The 20,567-nt window shown below is 45.4% G+C and overlaps 1 protein-coding gene across 1 annotated transcript in view; it reads right to left on the bottom strand.

Moving 5' to 3' along the window:
* Positions 1 to 137: 137 nt before the first annotated feature.
* Positions 138 to 20,567, bottom strand: part of LOC119389701 (peroxisomal acyl-coenzyme A oxidase 3) — a 34,105-nt gene continuing 13,675 nt past the window's right edge. The window contains exons 9-14 of the mRNA XM_037657066.2: positions 18,844 to 18,964; positions 15,297 to 15,530; positions 14,140 to 14,294; positions 10,496 to 10,628; positions 9,609 to 9,763; positions 138 to 3,356 (exon numbers count right to left, since the gene is read on the bottom strand). Coding sequence (XP_037512994.1) covers positions 3,240 to 3,356; positions 9,609 to 9,763; positions 10,496 to 10,628; positions 14,140 to 14,294; positions 15,297 to 15,530; positions 18,844 to 18,964 — 915 coding nt within the window. The 3' untranslated portion in view covers positions 138 to 3,239. The remainder of the gene's footprint in view (positions 3,357 to 9,608; positions 9,764 to 10,495; positions 10,629 to 14,139; positions 14,295 to 15,296; positions 15,531 to 18,843; positions 18,965 to 20,567) is intronic.

The raw sequence follows: 20,567 nt of genomic DNA, 5'->3' as shown, positions 1-20,567 counted from the left end.
GACTGGTTTCAACGTCGCCACACTTATGTCAAAAGCCACCAGTTATGAAAGCAGAGTACTACTAGTAACACCAGTGCTTGTGTTTGTAATTTCCCTTCCTTTCTCCCATTAAAAGAAGCATTCTTCAGACAATGACATTGTAAGCTGTTCCAATCACCTTTTATTGTTTGTCAAGGCTATAAATGTTCACACACATCATGAGTAATAACTTTGGGAAAGGGGCTCTGAACAATAGAGCATATGCAGATGGAATGACAAAGAAAAATTAGGGAGGGCACATATATTCCAGTCAGTCCCTCTAAAATGCGCTGTTTTGTCTTGTGTGTTTCGTATATAAGTATATGTAATCTAAATGTAAATTCTCTTCATTTTCTTCACCCATATCTTTCTCCCATTAAAAGAAGCATTCTTCACACAATGACATTGTAAGCTGTTCCAATCACCTTTTATTGTTTGTCAAGGCTATAAATGTTCACACACATCATGAGTAATAACTTTTGGAAAGGGGCTCTGAACAATAGAGCATATGCAGATGGAATGACAAAGAAAAATTAGGGAGGGCACATATATTCCAGTCAGTCCCTCTAAAATGCGCTGTTTTGTCTCGTGTGTTTCGTATATAAGTATATGTAATCTAAATGTAAATTCTCTTCATTCTCTTCACCCATATCTTAAAATAACCAGGCAGTAGGGAACTTGCACATACCTAGGACATCTACTGAAATTCCTCTTGGAACTCCCAGCGGAAGTCATTACTGGTCATATTTAAAACACAGTATATACAATCTGTTCGACAAGGGCTGTATAAAAAAGTACTTAACGTATTCACCTTGGGTTAAATAAAAAGATCACAGTGATATGAGCGATACACATGACAGCAAGCAGTGAATTGCATACCTAAAGAGAGATAGCAGCACAACTAGAACAGCAAAAGGGCTGCCATGTTGCATAACATCGTGATCACATGAAACATGCTTCAATTCATGTTTCCAGCATGCTTTCAGCATGGTGTTGCCTGGCAACACCATGATATGTCTAATACACTTTGTGTGATTGGCCACAATACCTGAAAGTGCATGCTGCGTAGACAACTTGATAAGATACCATATTGTCTTGCTACAGCCATGATATCTTGATTACCATGTGTTGTGGAAAGAATAAGCTATCGCCTGGTGAAACCACGTGAAAGTGATGCTAGAAATACATACCTGCCAACCTCACAGCATGAAAATTTGGGAGACCGCACCGGGGAGGGGAGGGGGGGTTCTTCTTGCATAGCGGAAATTACTGAGACTGGAGACTGACATCGGAAAGGGGTAAGGATGTTTGTTTTGAGCTGCTTCAACCAAACTTTTTTGCTTGTGAAGGCACCAAAGCAGTTCATCGGCGCACATGGTACACAATCCGTACTTGTCACCTTTCCGCGAAGTCACAAAGCACGGAAACCCAGCTGTGTATGAGTCCAGGAACACTTGCAAGTACTTTGATTTTGATGCCGTCATCGACCTTCTAACTGAACTCTGGAAACACGTAACCACCACGGCAGACGGCGTAGCGTACAAAATGCGGGCGCCAAGATGGAGACGCAAAAGTTCTGGCTAGGCTCAACGGAAACGATTGCCGCGAATGAAATGAACGGTGGCCGGAGCGGCAAGATTGCAGCACGCGGCGCTATTTCTCCCAAGCACACCGATATCGAGAGTGCAAAGCACAATGGGGGCCGCTTACTTACTGCCAGTCTGCCGGCCACCCCTCCTTTGGAAAATGGAATGTGCTCGACAATCTCGTCGTCTCGTTATCGGAGCGCTCGTGCAGCGCCGCGGCTCCGGCCGCTGTGCACTTTTGGCAATCTTTTTCCGTTGAGACTGTACCTTTTCCCTCGCCTTCTTTCGGTATGGCAGCGAGCGCTTCTCACGGCCAGCCGGCCAGCCTTCGCCCAGATGCGCAGTGCCTAGAATGTACCCAGCGGTACTCTACGATATGGTTACAATGAAATAGAAGTGTGGTGACGAGTGCTCTTCCGCAGCACCGCCACAACAGGAAAGGCTGACGTATGCGGATGATTTTAAAAAAGAGAAAAAAACCCGCCTCTGCTGTGGTGGCCACTTCTCGGGAGATTCGAGATGACATTCCTACAATCGGAAGATTAGGTCCAAATTCGGGAGTCTCCCGTACAATTCGGGAGAGTTGGCAGGTATGGAAATATGTGTTAGTATGTGCTTTTCAACTCATTTCTGTGAAGCATTGCTATTTACACAGAACGTAAACTTTATACATTACTTAAGCGATTCTCCCATTATAATTTCAGAGGTAGGATATCATCCTTGTGGTAAGGCTTCCTTACATCTTACAGGCAAATTTCGAGGCCATAATGTGATTCTTGTTTTGCGCATCATTTACAAGCACAGTTTCTTTTCACATTCCTGAGATATACTACATAGTCAAATATGTTATACAGGAGGACAAGCCCTTTCCCACAAAAAATTTAAAAATCTGTCACTAAATGTTTGAACTGACAGATTAATGAAGCAGTAAGATAACAAAAAAAACAAAAAAAAAAACTGAGCAAGCACCATTACCTACAGCTGCAAATGAACTGGTTGCTAAGTTATGTTGAGCGAGTAATAATACATAATACGGTATATACTATTGCACAACGAAACTGCCACACGAAAAAACGTTCAGTGCACTCCAGCGTCACTAACATCACTAACGTGGAGAAAATATTTAAAAAGTACTTTGAAACCAATGACATCGTGTCGACATTCAAATGCTGAGGTTTAGGCGCAAAATTCAAGAACGAAACTTTGACCTTCATTTGCTCTTCTTATAAAAGATACGTGATGACAAAATTAACTACAATGACGTACTCAATAACTTATCGGCCTAAACTGACTGGGTGTTTCACTTTAGTGTCTCTTTAATATTAAAACTCAGCCCATTGCCATGACATTCTCTGCTGGTAATCTCGAAGATTGATCAATTACGAAAAATATTTTTGACTATAAACGAATGGCTTGATATTCCCACCAGCCAACACCCACTCTTCCTTACCTGGGTGTTTAACCGGGTCCACAATAATACGAAACCTGCGATGCACTCAGTGGGGCTGCTTCCCCACTCGCCAAAAGGGCAGAAAGCGCGTGCGAGCCCAATCTGGTGACGTACACCTTGCGCATCCCCTGCATTCACTGAAGTTGTCATAACGCGACGCGCGCTGCCACCTGCAACGGGCGACCTCAGAGCTTTGCCAAGAGGGAGCCCATGACAGGCTTGTCGAGGAACTCCTTCCACCAGGGCGCCCGTTGTGTGCCTCCCGGAGAAAGAACGAATGACTGGAACAGCTTCTTGTACACCTGGAAGCAAGAAAATACGGTGGAAGTACGTGATCTGCTGGGCCAGTTGGTGCAACATATTCTAATACTATGACACGACAGATGCTCAACTTACAACTGACATTTACAGTGCAATCCACATAGAACGATATTGACAAAGCCTGAAAATTCTATCATTATAACCAACTATCGTTATATCTGGACCGGCAAAAAATATGAAAGAACGTACCCACATGTTTCTGCGTGCAAGGCCTACTTACCAGCGAGAGGCGAATCGGGTCGATACATGCAAATCATGATAAAGAACACTGAGCACTTTAATAAAGGCTACCTCAATAGCCACAAAATTTTTTAAACATGCTGACAAAAGTCGGAGTTCTTCAGTGCTGCTGGAAATCCCAATGAATTCGCTGCTTCACCTCTAGAGATATCACCTTGCGCTTAGTCGACGTCATCATTCACGAATGCACAAACAGGTGGAAACTCGTGTTAGAAACCGTTGCCAGGCGCTGCGCGGCTGCGAACAAGCAAGCTCTTTCCCTCTTTTCTCTCCAGTGATTGCAATATTAACAACGCGATCTTGCCACACGAAATGCCCCCTCACAGATTTCTTCACGACGGCCTGTCCACTTGTAATGAGTTTTCACATCATTCTTTTCAAAGTACTTAATCAAACTTTCAGGCAAATCGTTGTAGTAGGTGCCTTCCGGACGGCTGGAATTCTATCGTTGTATCTAATACTTCGCTGACAATTGTATTGTCCTATATGGCTTGTTTTTACAAGGGGGCAATGGGAAAATCGAGAAATTTGAAGAATTTGATTGTTATAAGTGATATATTGTTATTAGGCATGGGCGAATATTCGAACGAATATTAAAGTATTCGAATTCACTTTGATACTAATTTAGATTATTCGAAATTTCGAAGTTTTCGAAATGAACGAGTATGTGTATATATTTGACCACACATAACTCCCTGTAAAGGTGGTTTCACTGCAGCCTGTGGTTGCTGTGCCGTGAAACCACCCACCCAGGAGAAATCTGCACTGCCGCGAAGCCACACTTCAAGGTTAAACGTACATATTTTTTAAAGTTTAAAAGCGTGTTGTATGGGCTTATACGTGCTAAGTCTAGTAATTTTTAAATTGTAACATATTGTATTACTTATAATTTGCACCCTACTGCTATTCAAATTTTTATACTATACAAGGTTGCTTCCACTTCATTTCAAACCAAAAAAGCGACATTCACTCATACCTAGTTCCAATTCTTGAAAATATTGTGCAAGGGTCATGATGAAAATGCTCATTTTTCCTAATAATATGTGGTGAGTACTATTCGAACTATTCAATTCGAAATTATTCGACCAAACCACTATTCGCTTCGGATTCGCTTCGAACCTCAAATTTACTATTCGCCCATCCCTAATTGTTATATGTGGCATTGTTATAAGTGGATTATACTGTATTGAAAATTTTTTTACAAAAGTACTGATTTTCGCATGTGCAGCCATACTTATGGGTAGGTCCAACATTATTAACCAATATTGTTAGCCACGTTGTTTGTTAGCCATGTTAGACCTGTGTGGTAACACCTTGTGTTAAGATAGCTGCATGCGCGGCAAATTCGTACTATAAAAAAGTTTCCATTAAACATTAGCTGCAAGATGAGCATATGTCCTGTCAAATCCTTTCTGTTCTTGCTGCTTTCCCGCTCATACTTTATATAATACCACTGAAGCAGGGTACAGCAAAGTGCAATATGCACTGCAGCTAGGTATACATATCCAGGGTTCTTCCCCCGATGGGTGGCAGTGGTGTTGCCACCCACCACCCCGGTTGACTGCCCACTTCTTGGACTTTAACAATGCAGCACTCGAGGACAACTTTCTATTACGCCGAGCACAGTCTACATTGGATTTTCCAGACTTCGTAGGGATTGTGAAATCAAAACATTAAGTAGTCAAAAAAACTAATGCCTGCTTTTTTATTCCCCTCTGGATAAATAAAAGTGGTCGCAGAATGCACTAAACAGCCGACACGGCATACGACACGCCACTGCACCGCATTGAGTGAATACATTAGGCGTTATGTAGATGGTGTTGGGCATTCATCGCAACTACATTTTAAGCGTTATTGTGTTTAAAGGGACACTAAAGGCAAATATTAAGTCGATGCTGATTGTTGAAATAGCGGTCTAGACGCCTCGTAGTGCTACTTTTGGGCCAAGGAAGTGCTTATTTTGAAATAAAATCACGTTTTACTGGTCCACATCGCATTAGCGCACTTCAAATCACCCGCCTGAAAGCGGTCTTTCTCACGTCACTGTTGCCATGCCCAACATTGGCTGCCTTTACTGTGCGGTGGCGTGCACTGGCGGCGTGCACAATTCGGGCATCCGGCAACATCACATGCATGCGGCATTTTGTCGAACTTTCTGTCACAGCGACTTTCACGAATGTGCAAAACACACACGGCATACGCATTGCCGAAACTACCACTGAGACGTGACTGCGTGAGCGAAGCAGGGCGCTGGGCGAAGCGCAGTTCGGCGAAAACGGAACCTTTTAACCACACGCGCTGTTCCCCATGGCAATGCCAAAGAGGTTCTTTTTTCCATGAATCAAACAGAAAAGAACAAGCAGCATTTTATTACATCTCTTGATGCACGAAAGGTTCTGTTTTTATTGCAGCTATTTTGATTACGAGTGATTAATTGTAGTCGGACTCTCTCACGTCATCGGGATCATTTCCAAAATGTCCCGCTCCTGGCGCTCATCGTGTGATACATTTAGCTTAATTTCTCGGTAAGTAGGGCACTGGTGTTGATAATATTGCCGTTTTATACGCTGTCATACATTGAGCTTTCACTCTGACATAAGTTGTTATTTGCCTTTAGAGTCCCTTTAAAATTGGTAAGTATTAAGGATGTTTTACTGACAGGACACGGTGGGTGCTTGTGTGCATAATTGTGCACTTTGACAGTGACCTCTTCTAATTCTAAGCCTTGGTATGCTTCTATGCCTAACAGCTATGCGCTGCGGCGAAGCCAACTTTGGGGAACCCCTTTGGTTGCGAACGGATTGACACAAAAGAGCGCACTGGCTCAAGGCTGAAAGATAATTGACATGGCATCAGTTGTGCTCTCTAATAATGCTGTTTGGACCTGTAAACACAGCAGAAAGTCCAGAAAGTCAGATGCCAAAGAGTTTCAAGGTCCGAAATTTCAGACTTGCCTTATATACATCCCCCATATACATGGGGCATGTGGCAGGTGTGCTCCCCCCACCCTTACCACTTATCCTCAAATGTCCACCTCTCATAATTCTCTGGGAGAACCCTGTACAACACAGCCAACAGTTTGATACAGCCCAAACTGCACGCACCAAATTTTATCAAATTTTCATAACAAATTTTCTGTAGGCGAGATAGTTCTTGCACAACAAAGAAGACCGGCTAAGTGGGTTCGCCATCTGATCATTCAAAATGCGCTATAATTTCCATAAACCATGCTTGAACAAAACATCTTTTTGAGGCTGGCTTTGCTGCAATGCCAACACACACTGCGAAAAAGCCAGCCACAAAAAAAATTCGGCAGATCCCACGTACCGTGGGAGTCGATGTTCGCGAAGCATGCGGCGGGTAGGTGACTGGCGTAACGCTTTTTACTGAGCGACACGTTACAAAATGACGCTAAAGATTTGTATACATTTTATACGCACACATATATATGTTGAAGAGACGCATATGTGTTATATAACCAGTTGTTCACGGTTGGGTAACGCTGCCAATGGCAAGGTCGGTATTACCAACACCAGAAGCGGAAAGCTGATATGTAGTGCTTATACGTGTCCCGAGAACGCACGCACGTTTCACGATCCCGTGTGCGTGTTTGCAAGAAGTTCTCGACCGTTCTTGAACAAGGGCATCATCACCGTGATCAGTGAGCACCAGCAGCTGGAAATGTCTTGTTATGGGATCCGGTCGTGATCGTGGTGACGAGGGGTCCATGTCTAGTGAAGTATGTAGTATAGTAGAGCTGTTGGAATTTGTGGATGCCTCGGTCATTTCGTCAAAAAATTGTCTGTCGATAGAGCCGGCGACATGTCGGAACCTGAAGCCACTCTTCGCGTTGGTGAGGTATAGGCCGTCGAGGCTGGTAGGCCTGGATAGTGCTACGTGGACCAACATCAGCAGATGGTATTTGTCCTATTCCTAGACTACCTCGGCGTATGTGACCTACGTAGCCTAGTCTACAAAGCGGCTGTCAATCAATCTGTCATCATCCTCGGTCAGCATGAGGCCATCGCCCAGCCTCGTAAGAAATGAAGAGGACACTGCGTCGTTCTGGTGGACGAAGTGCACTTTACGGTGCGGTGATGTGGATATCATTTGTAACTTTAATGTATTCCTCCGGGGTCGAGCAATGCTTCAATATACCTTGCTGAATCGTAGGAATAAAACGTAATGTTTATTAGACTACTATAAAAGCGGAGCCAACACTGGAACTACAGACGTTAATCTGATATGACGCCTGTATCGTAGGAGTACACATCGTAGGAGTATCATGTAGTGTTTATTGCTTTCTTGTAAAATTAGATAGCCAGCACCACAACCACAGTTGACGTTGCACCGACATTACGCCTGCGTAGGCTGTTTTTCCAAACCAGTTTATAGACCTGGCGTGGCTCAGTGGTAGAATTCCTCATTGCCACGCAGAATACTTGGGTTCGATTCCTGCTGGGATCCTAATTTTCATTCTTTCAATTCGTTGAGTCAACGCTCCGTATGTTGGTTTTCGTTAACGCTCTAGCATATAAGTTACCAATGTCTGTTCTCGCCGTTCCTGGGTAGATATAAACTGCCAATCACCTGTGGCGCATACCCGTGCACCATGGCCCATGGTAAACGGGTATGTGCCACACGTGTCTAGTGGAAAGGGTTTGACGACGTACGCGACATGATTTTAACGTTATTCATGTCATGACCCGGCAATCATATTCGTCAAAACCTCTTACCCTCCCATGCAAATTTTGGTCTACACAAAGTTAAGGAGGCGATCATGAGAGCACCTAGACGTAGGCGGCTAGATAGATAGATAGATAGATAGATAGATAGATACGTAGATAGAAACGCTCAAAGTGCGAGAGGTTCGCTAAGAAATGCTTCGCATTTAAAAAGTTTTTTGTTAAATATGGAGGACAGCAAAACGGCTAGAACTGAAATGACCACATCACATCACCTATTTGGCTAATGCCCCAGAACTTCACCATAAAATGAAGACCAATGTCAGGCAGCAATTCCTTCCAAAATGCAAGTCCAACCAACCAACAATGGGCCCAAGAGAAAAATGAGACATTAAAGGGGTCATGAACCACTTTTCCAAGTAATGATCTAATGGCCTCAGTATCGGAGTGTACTGCCTCCCGAATCGATTGCCGCAAAAATTTCTCGAATCCGTCAAGAATCAGCGGAGTTACGGGGGTTTGGCGCACGCTCCCAGCGCTTTCTCTCTTTTCTCGTGCCGACGAGCGCACTGGAAGCTAGACAGGGAGGGATGGCATGGGGGAAAGAAGTTACGCCAGCGCGCGTCATGAAACGCGATCGCTCTCCTGCTGTGATTCGCTTGCGCGAGTGCGGCTACCGTGTACTGAGTAGCGCGGCGCCGGCAAGTGGCGGCACCCCGCGGCAAGAAGCGCATCTGATCCGAACGCCGCTCTCGATTTACGTCGGCTATCGGCCAATAAGCATGCTATGTCTCTTGCGACGTACAGCGGACAGACGCCCCGCCCACCGACGAGAGTGAGAACCGGCCTCTGTTTGAAAAGAGGGTGCCTGGGGAAACGGCAACTTCGCGCTCCGCTTGTGGCCATTACGCGGCGCACACGACTGTAATATTTGGCAGAGCAGTTCATAGCCGTGTCAGCTTTCCGCAGGATGTGTTTTTTCAATCAGCCCAAGGGGTGCTTCATGACCCCTTTAAGCTTGAACAGGAGTGCATGTTCCATTAGTGCCATTAGTGACAACATAGTTCACACTAGTTAAATAACAATATCTTCACTAATGCCAAGTTTGGTGTTTGCTATTTTTCATTTCCTTTCTTTGAGTGCGCCTGCTGCACACTGTCGGTAACAACTTTTAGGAATTTTTTTCGTGTTAATGCTTTGTTGCTACTAGTGTGCCTTTATGTATGTACTACTACCCATCCCCTCTATAATGCCCAATGGGCCTTGAGGGCATTGTAATAAATAAATAAATGGCTATCTGAAGCTGACCTGTCCATCCGAGCAGCCGAGAACAGAATTGAGCGCAACATCGGGTGGAGCGATAACATCCGCCAGCGTGACAGCGTCATCTTTCAGCTCCCGGCATAGCTGCAGAATGCCTTCCCGCATCAAATTCTTGGCAGCTTCACCTGCACAATATCCACCTGAAGTAGAGAAGTTACATGGGGTGAAACAGGATACAAGAACTACCTGAGAATAAAGAAAGGTGCAACGAATAAAAAAAGAGAAGAAAGAAAAAAATACTAGTTGGGCATCTTGACACACGAAGGAAAAGCATGAACTCTGTCGAGGCATCTGTTCTTTCTCTACGAGGGAAGAAATTGTGAGGTAATACTTAATTTGCGTCGCTGCACTGATTGCCAATCTTTTTATTTTGTTTTGTGTAGATGATAATGAACTTGCCTTTTGGAAAAGCATGTGGCACCCCCTCCATCAGAGACATAATGAAGTAGATAATGAAGAGAGATAATCCAGAGAAAGATGATGAATTTGATTTTGTGTAGATGATAACAAACTTGCATTCTGTGCAGATGAACTCAACACTTCATTTATTTACTGGTTTTTGCTAAACTTGAAAGCATCCAACAGTCTTTTCATTATAAACGAGATGCACAACAGATTTCGGTGCCTCTTTTTTTCAGCAAACTTAGCACCCAAAGAACTCAGTAGGATATGTTACATTGGGGAGCATGTTTTACAACTGCATAAGTACAGCAAAAAATAAAAACAGCGATGTATTTGGATAAGATTTTTGTCACTGCTATTAATTTAACATGGTCCATGACCTGATCAATTCCATCGGACCTATCAAAAGTCAAATGATTGAATGTCAACTGTAGTAAAACGACGCAACAGTGCAGGAAACTCGAGCTCACCGCCATACAGGTCCCCTATGCGTTTCTCCAGGCTCCAAAGGGCAAAGAGGGAATTAATTCGCTGCAGCACAATACACAGCTGAGGGTCTTTCAGGTCGCCAATGAAATTCTGGAACTTTTCCACAATGGTGTGCTGCAGAAAGAAACAAAATGAAAGCAGTCTCATGAAGGCAGAAAGCATTACTTCATAACAATTCAATCTTCAGGTCACAGCTTTCACCTGCAATTTTTTACTAGTCTACGTTATTGTTCAAGTGAAACGAACATATATGTTAAACAAAATGCATGCGCTGATAGAAAATGCTGACACAATCCTTGCTACTGTCACTGGCAAAAGTGTTGTGAAACAACACACACTGTGCTGTTACACATGTTTATTGACCACTAACGGTTAGAAAAAGATATATGCTTTAATGGGTACTGGAAATATTTGGCAGGCCATGCTTCGAGTACCATAAAACATAAAATCCTGAGCAAGAGCCCCCCCCCCCCTACGGTGAAAGATAATTCGACAAGATCTGGGGGGAGGTCCTTGCTCGGTCGCGGATCAAAATTCAAGACGGCGGCGGAAGAGCCGCGCGTGCTTCCAGTGAAATGCGTTATTGAATAGGCATGCATTTACTGACGTTATTAGTCCTCGTCAAGTGAATGAAGCAGTGAAAATGGCAGGAGGGCAAGGGGCGCTCACTTGGTAAATGGCTGATATTTCAAATTTCCAGAATAAGGGAGGGGGGCACTTGCTCAGGATTTTACTGTAGTATGCTAGTCCAGATTAGCAGCCTACAGTGAAAAGTAGCATGGCAGTTACATTAGTGCTACAAACGATACCCTAGTAGTGGGAGGCCTCCATGGTGGGAGACGAAGCTCCAGCCGCAAAAATTAAGAAACTCAATTCTGGAGTTTAGCATGACAAAACCCCAAGTATACGACTGCGAGGCACACCGAAGTGGAGGATGCTGGATTAATTTTGACCACTTTTGGCTCTTCAACATGCACCTAAATGAAAGTGATGTAAAACCTCAAGGTTCGCCACAGCTTGGAATTGGCCACACCATGACTTTCTAAAAGAGCCCAATCAACATTCGTGCGTCAAAAATTGAAGTGCGCATTATACAGTAGGCATATGATGAGCCAGTAAGCGGTTAGCGAATACATTAGGCTCCATGGAAACTTCGTTGAGGAATCGTCGCAATTGTGTTTTAATGGTTGGTATGTCTAAAGTTCGTATGTATTAATGCAGCTTCAGTGTACCCAAGTGTTCTTGCATTACAGCATGCCTCCTTATCATATTGTGCTTCTGGTACGTAAAACCCCAGATATTATCATATCCTCTTCGTGGTTGAGCCTGGTCAGTACCTGGAGAATAAACGGGTTTGCTGGCGTTGCCGGGTCCGGTCGTCTTTCGTCTTCCAATATTCATGAAGATAACATTGAATAAGATAACATCTACGCTAGACTTCAAACAACCTTGAGAACAAGTTGGATTCAGGTAAGGGTTTCGACCATAGATCACCTTCATGCGAATACTGATCAAATAGTTGAGAAAACTGCCTAATACATAAAACTAGGGCTGCGCGAATATTCGAAATTTCAAATGTTTTTCGAATAGTGTTTGCTATTCAATTCGATTCGCACCAGGATTTGACTATTTAAAGTATTCCAACTTCTGGAACATAAATAAAATCAATGTCCGTTTTTTCGGACTCTCTAGGAACCACAAAACCATCCGAAAAATTGGGCAGTCCGACAAAATGAATTCATGCTTTTTTTATTCTAATCAAGCGGTCACATCGCCACAGCCACATCCGAAATACTTATCAGGCATGTTGGCGCACGCCCAGGCTCTTGTGAATACATTCGGTACCTGCCACGAATCCCACTTAACTACGTGTCAACTGCCAATTCCAAATTTGTGTCCTGTGATGAGTGCCGGTGATACCACCGCGGAGTAGATCACGGCTCTCTCTCATGGAGCGTTTGGAAATGACGATGTGGAACACAAAGACTGTGGCGGAAGAGCGGACGACTTGTCTGGCTTTCCCCGATGCATGTGCGCACGTAAACGATGTGCACATGTATCACCGAATCTCCCCCGATACGTAGCATTTGCAGCCGTGTGAAGCCGATCGTTCCTAGTTGTGTGCCACACATCGCCAAGCAAGCTAACGTCATCACTGTCGGGGCACTTGCTCTACCGTACGCATGCGTTTGTCGTGATAGCGTTCGTTCTGATACACCTACTTAGGATATGGCCACTCTGTTCTCGATCGCACACGGGCGCAGCACTGGCGAGCTGCTTTTGTTTGTGAAGGCAACGCGTCTGTGCGGCACATTTAGTAGTCTCGACAAAGAGGCAGCATGAACGGCGGCACGGCGCGTTCGTGTTATACGCATACCACTGCACTAGGCAACATGCACTACTGAGATGCTTATCATAAGGGTTGGGCGCGTTTGCCGCCTGCCACCATCACACCTCCATGCATTTGCAATGCTTATCGGTAAAGACATTCAGATTTCCAGCTTCAGTTCAAAGACATTCAGCCCCTTCAGATTTTCTATATGCTTCACCCAATCACACTCTTGCGGCAAAGCTGCTTTTCAAACTCTGCTATGGCCACAAACAGATTGACTCACGATAGCGTTGGTTCGAACCTTCGAGATGATAAACGCGGCAGAGGTGGAGGCTACAATTAATGCCGTTTCAGACCTTAAATTTGTGCAAAAAGTCCGAAGAATCAGACACCCAAAGAGTTTCTGCATCCGAAATTTCAGATGTTCTTATACATTGACGTCTACGGGGCAGGTTAGGAACTCCGGATATGAAGGGAGCGCGCCCTTGTCGGACACATCAGTTGGGCCTTCACAGAAGTTGAATGAGGAGAGGATGAGGAAATAGCGTTTTTTCCTTTCGCATGAAATGTGTTCTTGACATCACATTGGTTGCATCAAATCATGTAACTAAATACAATTCAGCCTCTGCATTGCCTCATTCTTGATAAGACAACTACCTAGAGAACACCACCCCTCCAGTGCTTCACCAACCTAGCAAAAAGAAATGCTGCCATGTTGCTATCTCATAAGAATATGCTTAGGGATCCTCTGCAACGTTTTTTCTGTACTTTCACTTCGAAGTATTAAAAAAATAATCAACAAATATTTGACAACTATTCGAAAAATATTCGATTCAAATCACACTCACATTTTAATATTCGAATTCACTTGGCACTCAAAATTTTGCTATTCGCACAGCTCTACATAAAACCCCCCTATATGGCATTCATAGATTACAAAAAAGCGCTTGACTTGGTAGAGATTCAAGCGGTTTTGGAGGCGCTGCGCCGAAAGAAGTAGTTCAAACATGAGAATTATTTCAAGCATCACATTATGAGGTCCCCATCGAAATGCAGTGAGTGCGGCCAGGAATCGAACATGCACACTCACGCTTCACAGCTAAATGCCATTGCCGCTAATTACAACACTTCAGGTGGCTTTGAGAATTCTCTGCTCGATAGACTCGTATAGCTCCAGAGATGCCAGAATGGCCATCCAGGTGCAACAACACAACCTACTCTCACCAATACACAAGCTACTTTTACCAAGTAACAGTCACTTATGTGGACAAACAGCGAGATGTGCTGTGGTACCTCAATGTACGCCAAGGCCAGTTCACGGAGGCAGAATGCTTGTGTGTTGTTCTTGGCCGAAAACTGGTCTTCTCCCTGAGACAGCAGCGTCGTGTATTTCTCGTCACTCACCCTCAGCAGGTAGCACACCAGCCACTTGTACGCTGCCAATATCACTGCGTACGAGACCGAGCAGTCCCGAAAAAGGGCCCAAGATGTCACAATACCAGACAACACACTGAAACAGTATCTGAATGGAAGTTCAAAAAAAAAAAATGTACATGAGGTTTCCAAGCTTTCTTTTGTTGCACCAAATTAAAACCTTAATTAAAAGCTATTCCAGAGCATACTGGTTAGTATGATGTCGTATGAGTTACAAGAGTGTGTCTGGGCTGTATCTCTTCTGAATGTGAATAGTGAAGAACTTACTCTAGAACCTAAAAAAGTTGTCATTAGTAAAGGAGTGTCTCTTGTAACCATGTCTCTAGTACACACTATTGTTAACAAGGCACCTCATTTCTAAGCGTCTCTTATAACCGAGCGTCCCTCGTAACCATGTCTCTTGAAACAAAATTTTACTGTAACAGAGAAAAGCAAGCAAGATAAAAACTGCTCCAAAGTTCAGTTTCCTGAAGTACCACACTGTGCTGGCCGCAATAACTTCTACTTGTTAGATGCTTCCATGTAACATCGTACACAACATGTGTGCGATGTTTCTGTTTATAACTTGTTGACCACATTATCTTTTGCAACAGTGGCATGTTTTCGAATTGTACAAGGAAGGCAAAGACTCTGTTTGGCTTTTAGTCCATATTATGTTTCACTCTTAATGACACCATGTTCCACTCTTAATGGTGCCAATTCTGCCCCATACCTTTCACAGCATTTTTTTAATGCGCAGCGTTATGGCTATGCATGTTTTTTGACGATAATGGCAACTGAGGGCCCCTGATGTTGCATTCAAAGAACTGTTTACTACGCACCTTTACCCCAGAAAGTTGGAGATCAATTGCAGGCCTTTGTGAGAAGTGTGTCATCGTTTCATTCTTATTTTTGCATCTATTGCAGAACTCATTTTTTTCTTTCGGACTTGACCAAAGGGGGAGGTAGGGGGGACCGTGAAACTCGCCCCCCCCCCCTCCTAATGGAAGACCCTGTGCATGCCTATCATGACTGACCGTTGACGTCGGTCATCTCGCGAACGGTTGTCGCTGCCAGGGTGCCCTGCAGAATGGCCTCCATGTCGTTAAGAAACTGGATGGTGGCCATGGACGCCGGCAGGGGCTGGCCCGACTTGCGTCCTTGCACCAGTGACAGCAGCACGTTGCTCGTCTGCTGCAGAAGCACGTTGTTGTCACCCTCGTAGGTGCAGTTGGCATCATTGTCGTTGCGCAGCTCGCCAAGACCCGACACTGAATTTCGAAAGGAATCAAAGGGAACAGTAATATGTAGTGATGAGCTAGTTGGCGAGCCATGATACTGATGAAGCAGCACACGAACGACACGATCACGCACACATTAAAATGATGCAAACACCAGCACTTGTGTTTGCATCATTTTTATGTGTGTGCAATTGTATCTTTTGTGCACTGCTTCATCAATATCATATGGAACAAGGCATGTATGTTGGTGCTGGATATAACTCCGCAATTACGGCACTGTCTAGAAAAATTCTCACGCCTACGTGTTCGTTGTAGACTCATGCACAAGTGCAACACCACAACTACATTTCAACCTATGGGTGGTTTAAGGGCCCTTTATGCACGAAAGCACAAAGTACAGTATAGACCGCTTATAACGTAAGTCGCCGGAGTCGCGAATATCCGCACTATAAGCGGTACCGCACTATAACCAAAACAACCTTCTTCAAAGGCTGCACTTGCGCAAAACGTGTTGAGCATGTAGCCTCGCGTGTCCGATAATCGACATATGCGATTTTGGGCGCTTACAACCACTTAAATCTTCGAATGTTCAAAAATTAACCGCCAAAGACCCGCATTGCCAACGAAATGAACACGGGGGAAAAAAGCAAACAAAACAAAGTGCCATCGCGGAAATTCGCCGACTACGTTTCAGGCCACCTCGAGGTATGCGCATTACACAAAACCATGTCGAATCGCGACCGAAATTTCACGTGCTGAGCGGTACCGATCGTTCGATTTCACGGGCGCGCACGCGATGTCCATGACATTGCAATCGAATCCGGAACCACAATTCGAGAGTTGCATGTGCCAACCATGCCCTCGTTTTCATTAACTATATGATTCTCTTCCCTTCAAGTGCAGCCATCGCAAAAAGTTTCGTTGATTCCGCACCAAACCGCAACTTTTATCGCCCGCGACCGCTACCGAAAAGCAACCAACGCTGATTAGGCCTAGTGTGCCGTTCAGCATGTTGTCGTGGGAAGTTTGACCAAGACAACATGAAGATTGGACGTCGAAAAGATCGCACTCAAGCACTAACTTAAGAACAGCGCGCGTGATACGAAGTTTGTGTTCGCGGCCAGGAGATCAACGGCGACAAAAGCCCGCCAAGCTCGTTTCAAGTCCGCGCACTGGCAGAAAAGGCGAAAGCTCGCGTCATGAAGCCGCAAAACTTTTCAATTTGCGGACGAGGTCGCAAACGCGATATCTGTAGCAAGTGTGATAACGGCGACGCTTTTCCCGACAGGAAACTTACTTTAAAGCGCACTTGATGAGGACGCGATCGTACGTTCCACGCGTAACGCGCTGCCGGCAAGCGGCCGCGGAGCATTGCCGCCGCCGGTGCAAAGGCTACTCCGTCGCCTAGGCAACCACCATCCTTCCCCACTCGGCGAGCCCGCACAGCGCTGCCGCGGTCTTTTTCCTCCCTCCGCCCCTCGTTCGTTCACTGTGCGTGCCCTCGCCCTTCGTAACGACCTCGTCGCTCCCTCCCCAGCGGCGTACCTCCTTTGAGAACCGCACTCGCTACCACGTTTGTCAGAAATATTTTCCCGCAACCGCATTATAAACGGTATTTCATCTTGGGGGACTGCACAATAAGCGGTATGCGTATACATGCGGTTCTATGGGAGGGTGAACGGGAGTCGAAAAAGACCGCATTATAACCGGTCCTGCACTATATGCGGTTACGTTATAAGTGGTCTACACTGTACAGTGAAACCTCGTTAATACGTACCTGCCGGGAACGCGGCATAACTACGCACTAAACGGTAGTACGCATTAAACACCAAGTACAAATTTGCATCTCCTAGCGTACGCCATCGCCGCCAGCAAATAGAGTGCCACAGCAAATATTGCCTAAAGTACCCACCGCAAAGCCTTTTCTTTCTTTTTGCCAAAGTGAAGAAAAGATCCTGGCACACTCGCACGACCGCCCAATAACGCGTAGTGGCGACGCCGAAGAGCATTTCGAAACTATTGCAGGGTCCGGGATACGCGGTCAACGCAGTGACCGACATAGCGACAGAACGGACAGTGTCTGATTTCCGCGGTATATGTGTGTGCGTCTAACCGCGATTTGCTACTAAACGAAAACTGACACAGTTCCAGTGAAACGCGGTACGGCTGCGTGGAGCCGATCGTCTCCCGACTAGTTGCGTGCAGCGCGTCGCCTACTCGGCTCACGCCGTCACTACTGGGCCACTTGCTGTGCCGCACGCGCGCATTTATCGTGGGAATGTTGTTCGTACCCACTTCGCTCCAGATCGTGCACAGATGCGGCGAGTAGCTTGTTCGGTTAACGCAGCGATGACGAGCTTCATGCAAGCGATGCGCACTCCGCGATGCTCTAGCGGTCCTGGCAGCGGACGGAGGTGCGTTGGGTGGTCGCCTAATAAAAGCGTGCAGTATGGTTACAACCGCGCTACGCTTGCTGTATCGTACACGTGCGTTTAGTGTGATAGCGTTAATGCAGCGAGGTTTCTCGGCGCCCGCGACCCGCAACGCTAACTACGCAACAGCGATCTGCTTTCGCTTCTACAAAGCGGTGCGCGCCTGATGACGGCTTAGTAGCGTTTGCTGTCGGGCTAGTTGGTACATGGCTGAAGTTCTTCGATCCTGCCCGAGCATTTGCGCCATCAATTCAACTTCAGCCTTGAAGATGGCCGCGCACAACGAAGCGTCAGCGATCGGCGGCCCAGCGCGTTCAGGTTGTCGCCTAATAAAAGCGTGCAGTAGGCTTAAAAAGTAGCGCTGCGCCGCACGCGTGCCCAAGCAGATAGCTGAAGATACTTATTGTGATAAGGTTGTCGGCGATAAGTCATGTCGGCGCGTTCGTCGGTGGCCGCCACCTCGCCTTCGTTCTTTCCCGATGCTTACCCGCAAAGGCGTCGACGCAATCGCGCGGAAGTCGGAATCGGGGATCGACTGGTCTGCGCACTTCTCAAAAAGGCGGAAGACCTTTGGCGGCACATTCTGGCGTCGGGAAGTTGAGCGGCGCAGTAAAATTTTATGGCACAAAAAGTTGTTGCGGTACGCAGGGTACGCACTAACCGGTAGGCACAGGGCGAACCACTACGGCTTATGCGGTCAGCGAATGCATTGAGCTCTATGGGACTCGGTCGGGGATTCGTCACAACTACGTTTTAACCGTTAGTACGTTTAAAGCGGGTACGTATTAACGAGGTTTGACTGTACCAAGTACGGTTTCATGTGTAGAGTTCATATTAAATTCTGAGGCTATTGCCAAATACGGCACCAAATGTCTGCATGAATTGTATTGACAAAGCAGATAAGACAGTACCTTTGAGGTAGCCATGGCCACCACAGGCCTCGCGGCTCTCCTGTATTGCGTCCCTGGCCAGCCAGCCGGCTTTACACTTGGCAGCACATGACAAGATGTGCAACTCCACGCCTTGTTCGGACTGCGTGGCACCGGAAAGCAAAAAAGAAACAATTAAAATGTCGCTTGATTTACTGACTGATTCACGGATTCTTAGCGTTTGACCCCTTCCAAGTGTTCCTGCTAAAAGACAACCAAGGACAAGCCCAGCACGTTGGCAGGACTTTACCTTTTCTCGCATTGCCACCAATGAGCTGGCTTGATCTCAATGTTCTGCTATGCTCTAGTAGATTGCAGTACACACTCTGGTAGGCAGTGAAGAGAGGAGTGAGTTTTTTTTGTACAAAGTAATCAAAAGAAGTTAGTGAGAACAGTCCACAATAAACAAATTTGGCCATTTTTGGTTGGAATTCAGCACTAACAGCAAGGCATGAAAGGGATCAATGTCCCTAAGGAGCTTTGCAGCTATGAGAGATGCTGTAATGGGCAACTCCAATTCATGGCAACTAGTGAGATTTTTTTTTTGCATAAATATGATCCCATGAATGTTCTCACAATCAGTTTTTACTGAAATGCTGCCGCTGTGTTTGGGAGTCGAATACACAACCACAAGTTCACATGCAGAAAAGTACAGTCACAGAATAAGCGCGGTGGTAACCAGAACACTCAATAGTGCTTCAAACTCAGTGCACAACAAAACGCTAATGCTATCGGCTTGTCGCTTTCATGCTTCCCTTCAAGTGGCGTTAAGGCCTTCCGAGGTGATAATGGCACATGGATGCATGACAGAATTTAAAAGTTGTGAATGTCTTCATGTTCATACTATTTGCCTTTTTGCATACTACTCCTTTTTTTCATATTTCAACCTCTATACCACATATGTGATTAGTTTGCCTGCTGCAAATTTCGCTACTAATAGAGTCAGTATAAACACAGACACCAATGAATACTTTGTTTGTTTAGCAAAATTTAGCAATTCAATTAACATGTAACATTACCTAAACATCCCATTTCCACAATGCCATTATTAATGAGCAGATGACCAGTGTTGTACACGTTCCTCTAAAACAGGAATGGAAGCTCATTCCTCGTTCCTTCCCAAATTTGAAACGAGTTCCCGTTACAAGTTCCTTTAATGCGAAAAGAACTCGTTCCCATTACACTCAGATACATATATCCATATATGGATAATTTCCGAAAACGATCTGCTGTGAGAATACGAGAACCATATCGATACTGATTTCCAGAATGACTCAATCTGGACGCCTATTGTGAAATATATATATTTTGTTCTGCGGTTATGCTTAAACACGCATGGTGACCAAATTGGATGCCTCACGAAGGAAAAAACATTTGAGACCAGTCCTGTCTCAGTAGCTTACCCAAACAAAGCATTACTAATTGCAAGCCGCATGCAGCCCGCGGGCGCCTGTTTGAGAGCCCTGCCTGATGCCAACAACGAGGTCATGCGGACACGTAGCAGAACCGTCCAGATACAGAGCTCCTCCTCCTCCTCCTCCTCCCCCCCCCCCATTAAAAAGGAGAACGCAACTCGTGAGTTGGCCGAACAAACTGTCGCAAATCAAATTAAAAAAAAGCGTCACCTTTCCTGGCATCTGGCTTACAATGAGGTTCAAAATTTCAAGTAAACATTCAGCACGGCGTGTCCAGACTCAAAAACGGCC

This window comes from Rhipicephalus sanguineus, chromosome 4, assembly GCF_013339695.2.
Source record: "Rhipicephalus sanguineus isolate Rsan-2018 chromosome 4, BIME_Rsan_1.4, whole genome shotgun sequence".
Lineage (NCBI taxonomy): Eukaryota > Metazoa > Arthropoda > Arachnida > Ixodida > Ixodidae > Rhipicephalus > Rhipicephalus sanguineus.
The sequence above is the reverse complement of the archived record's forward strand: the minus strand, read 5'-3'. Positions and strand labels throughout refer to the sequence as shown.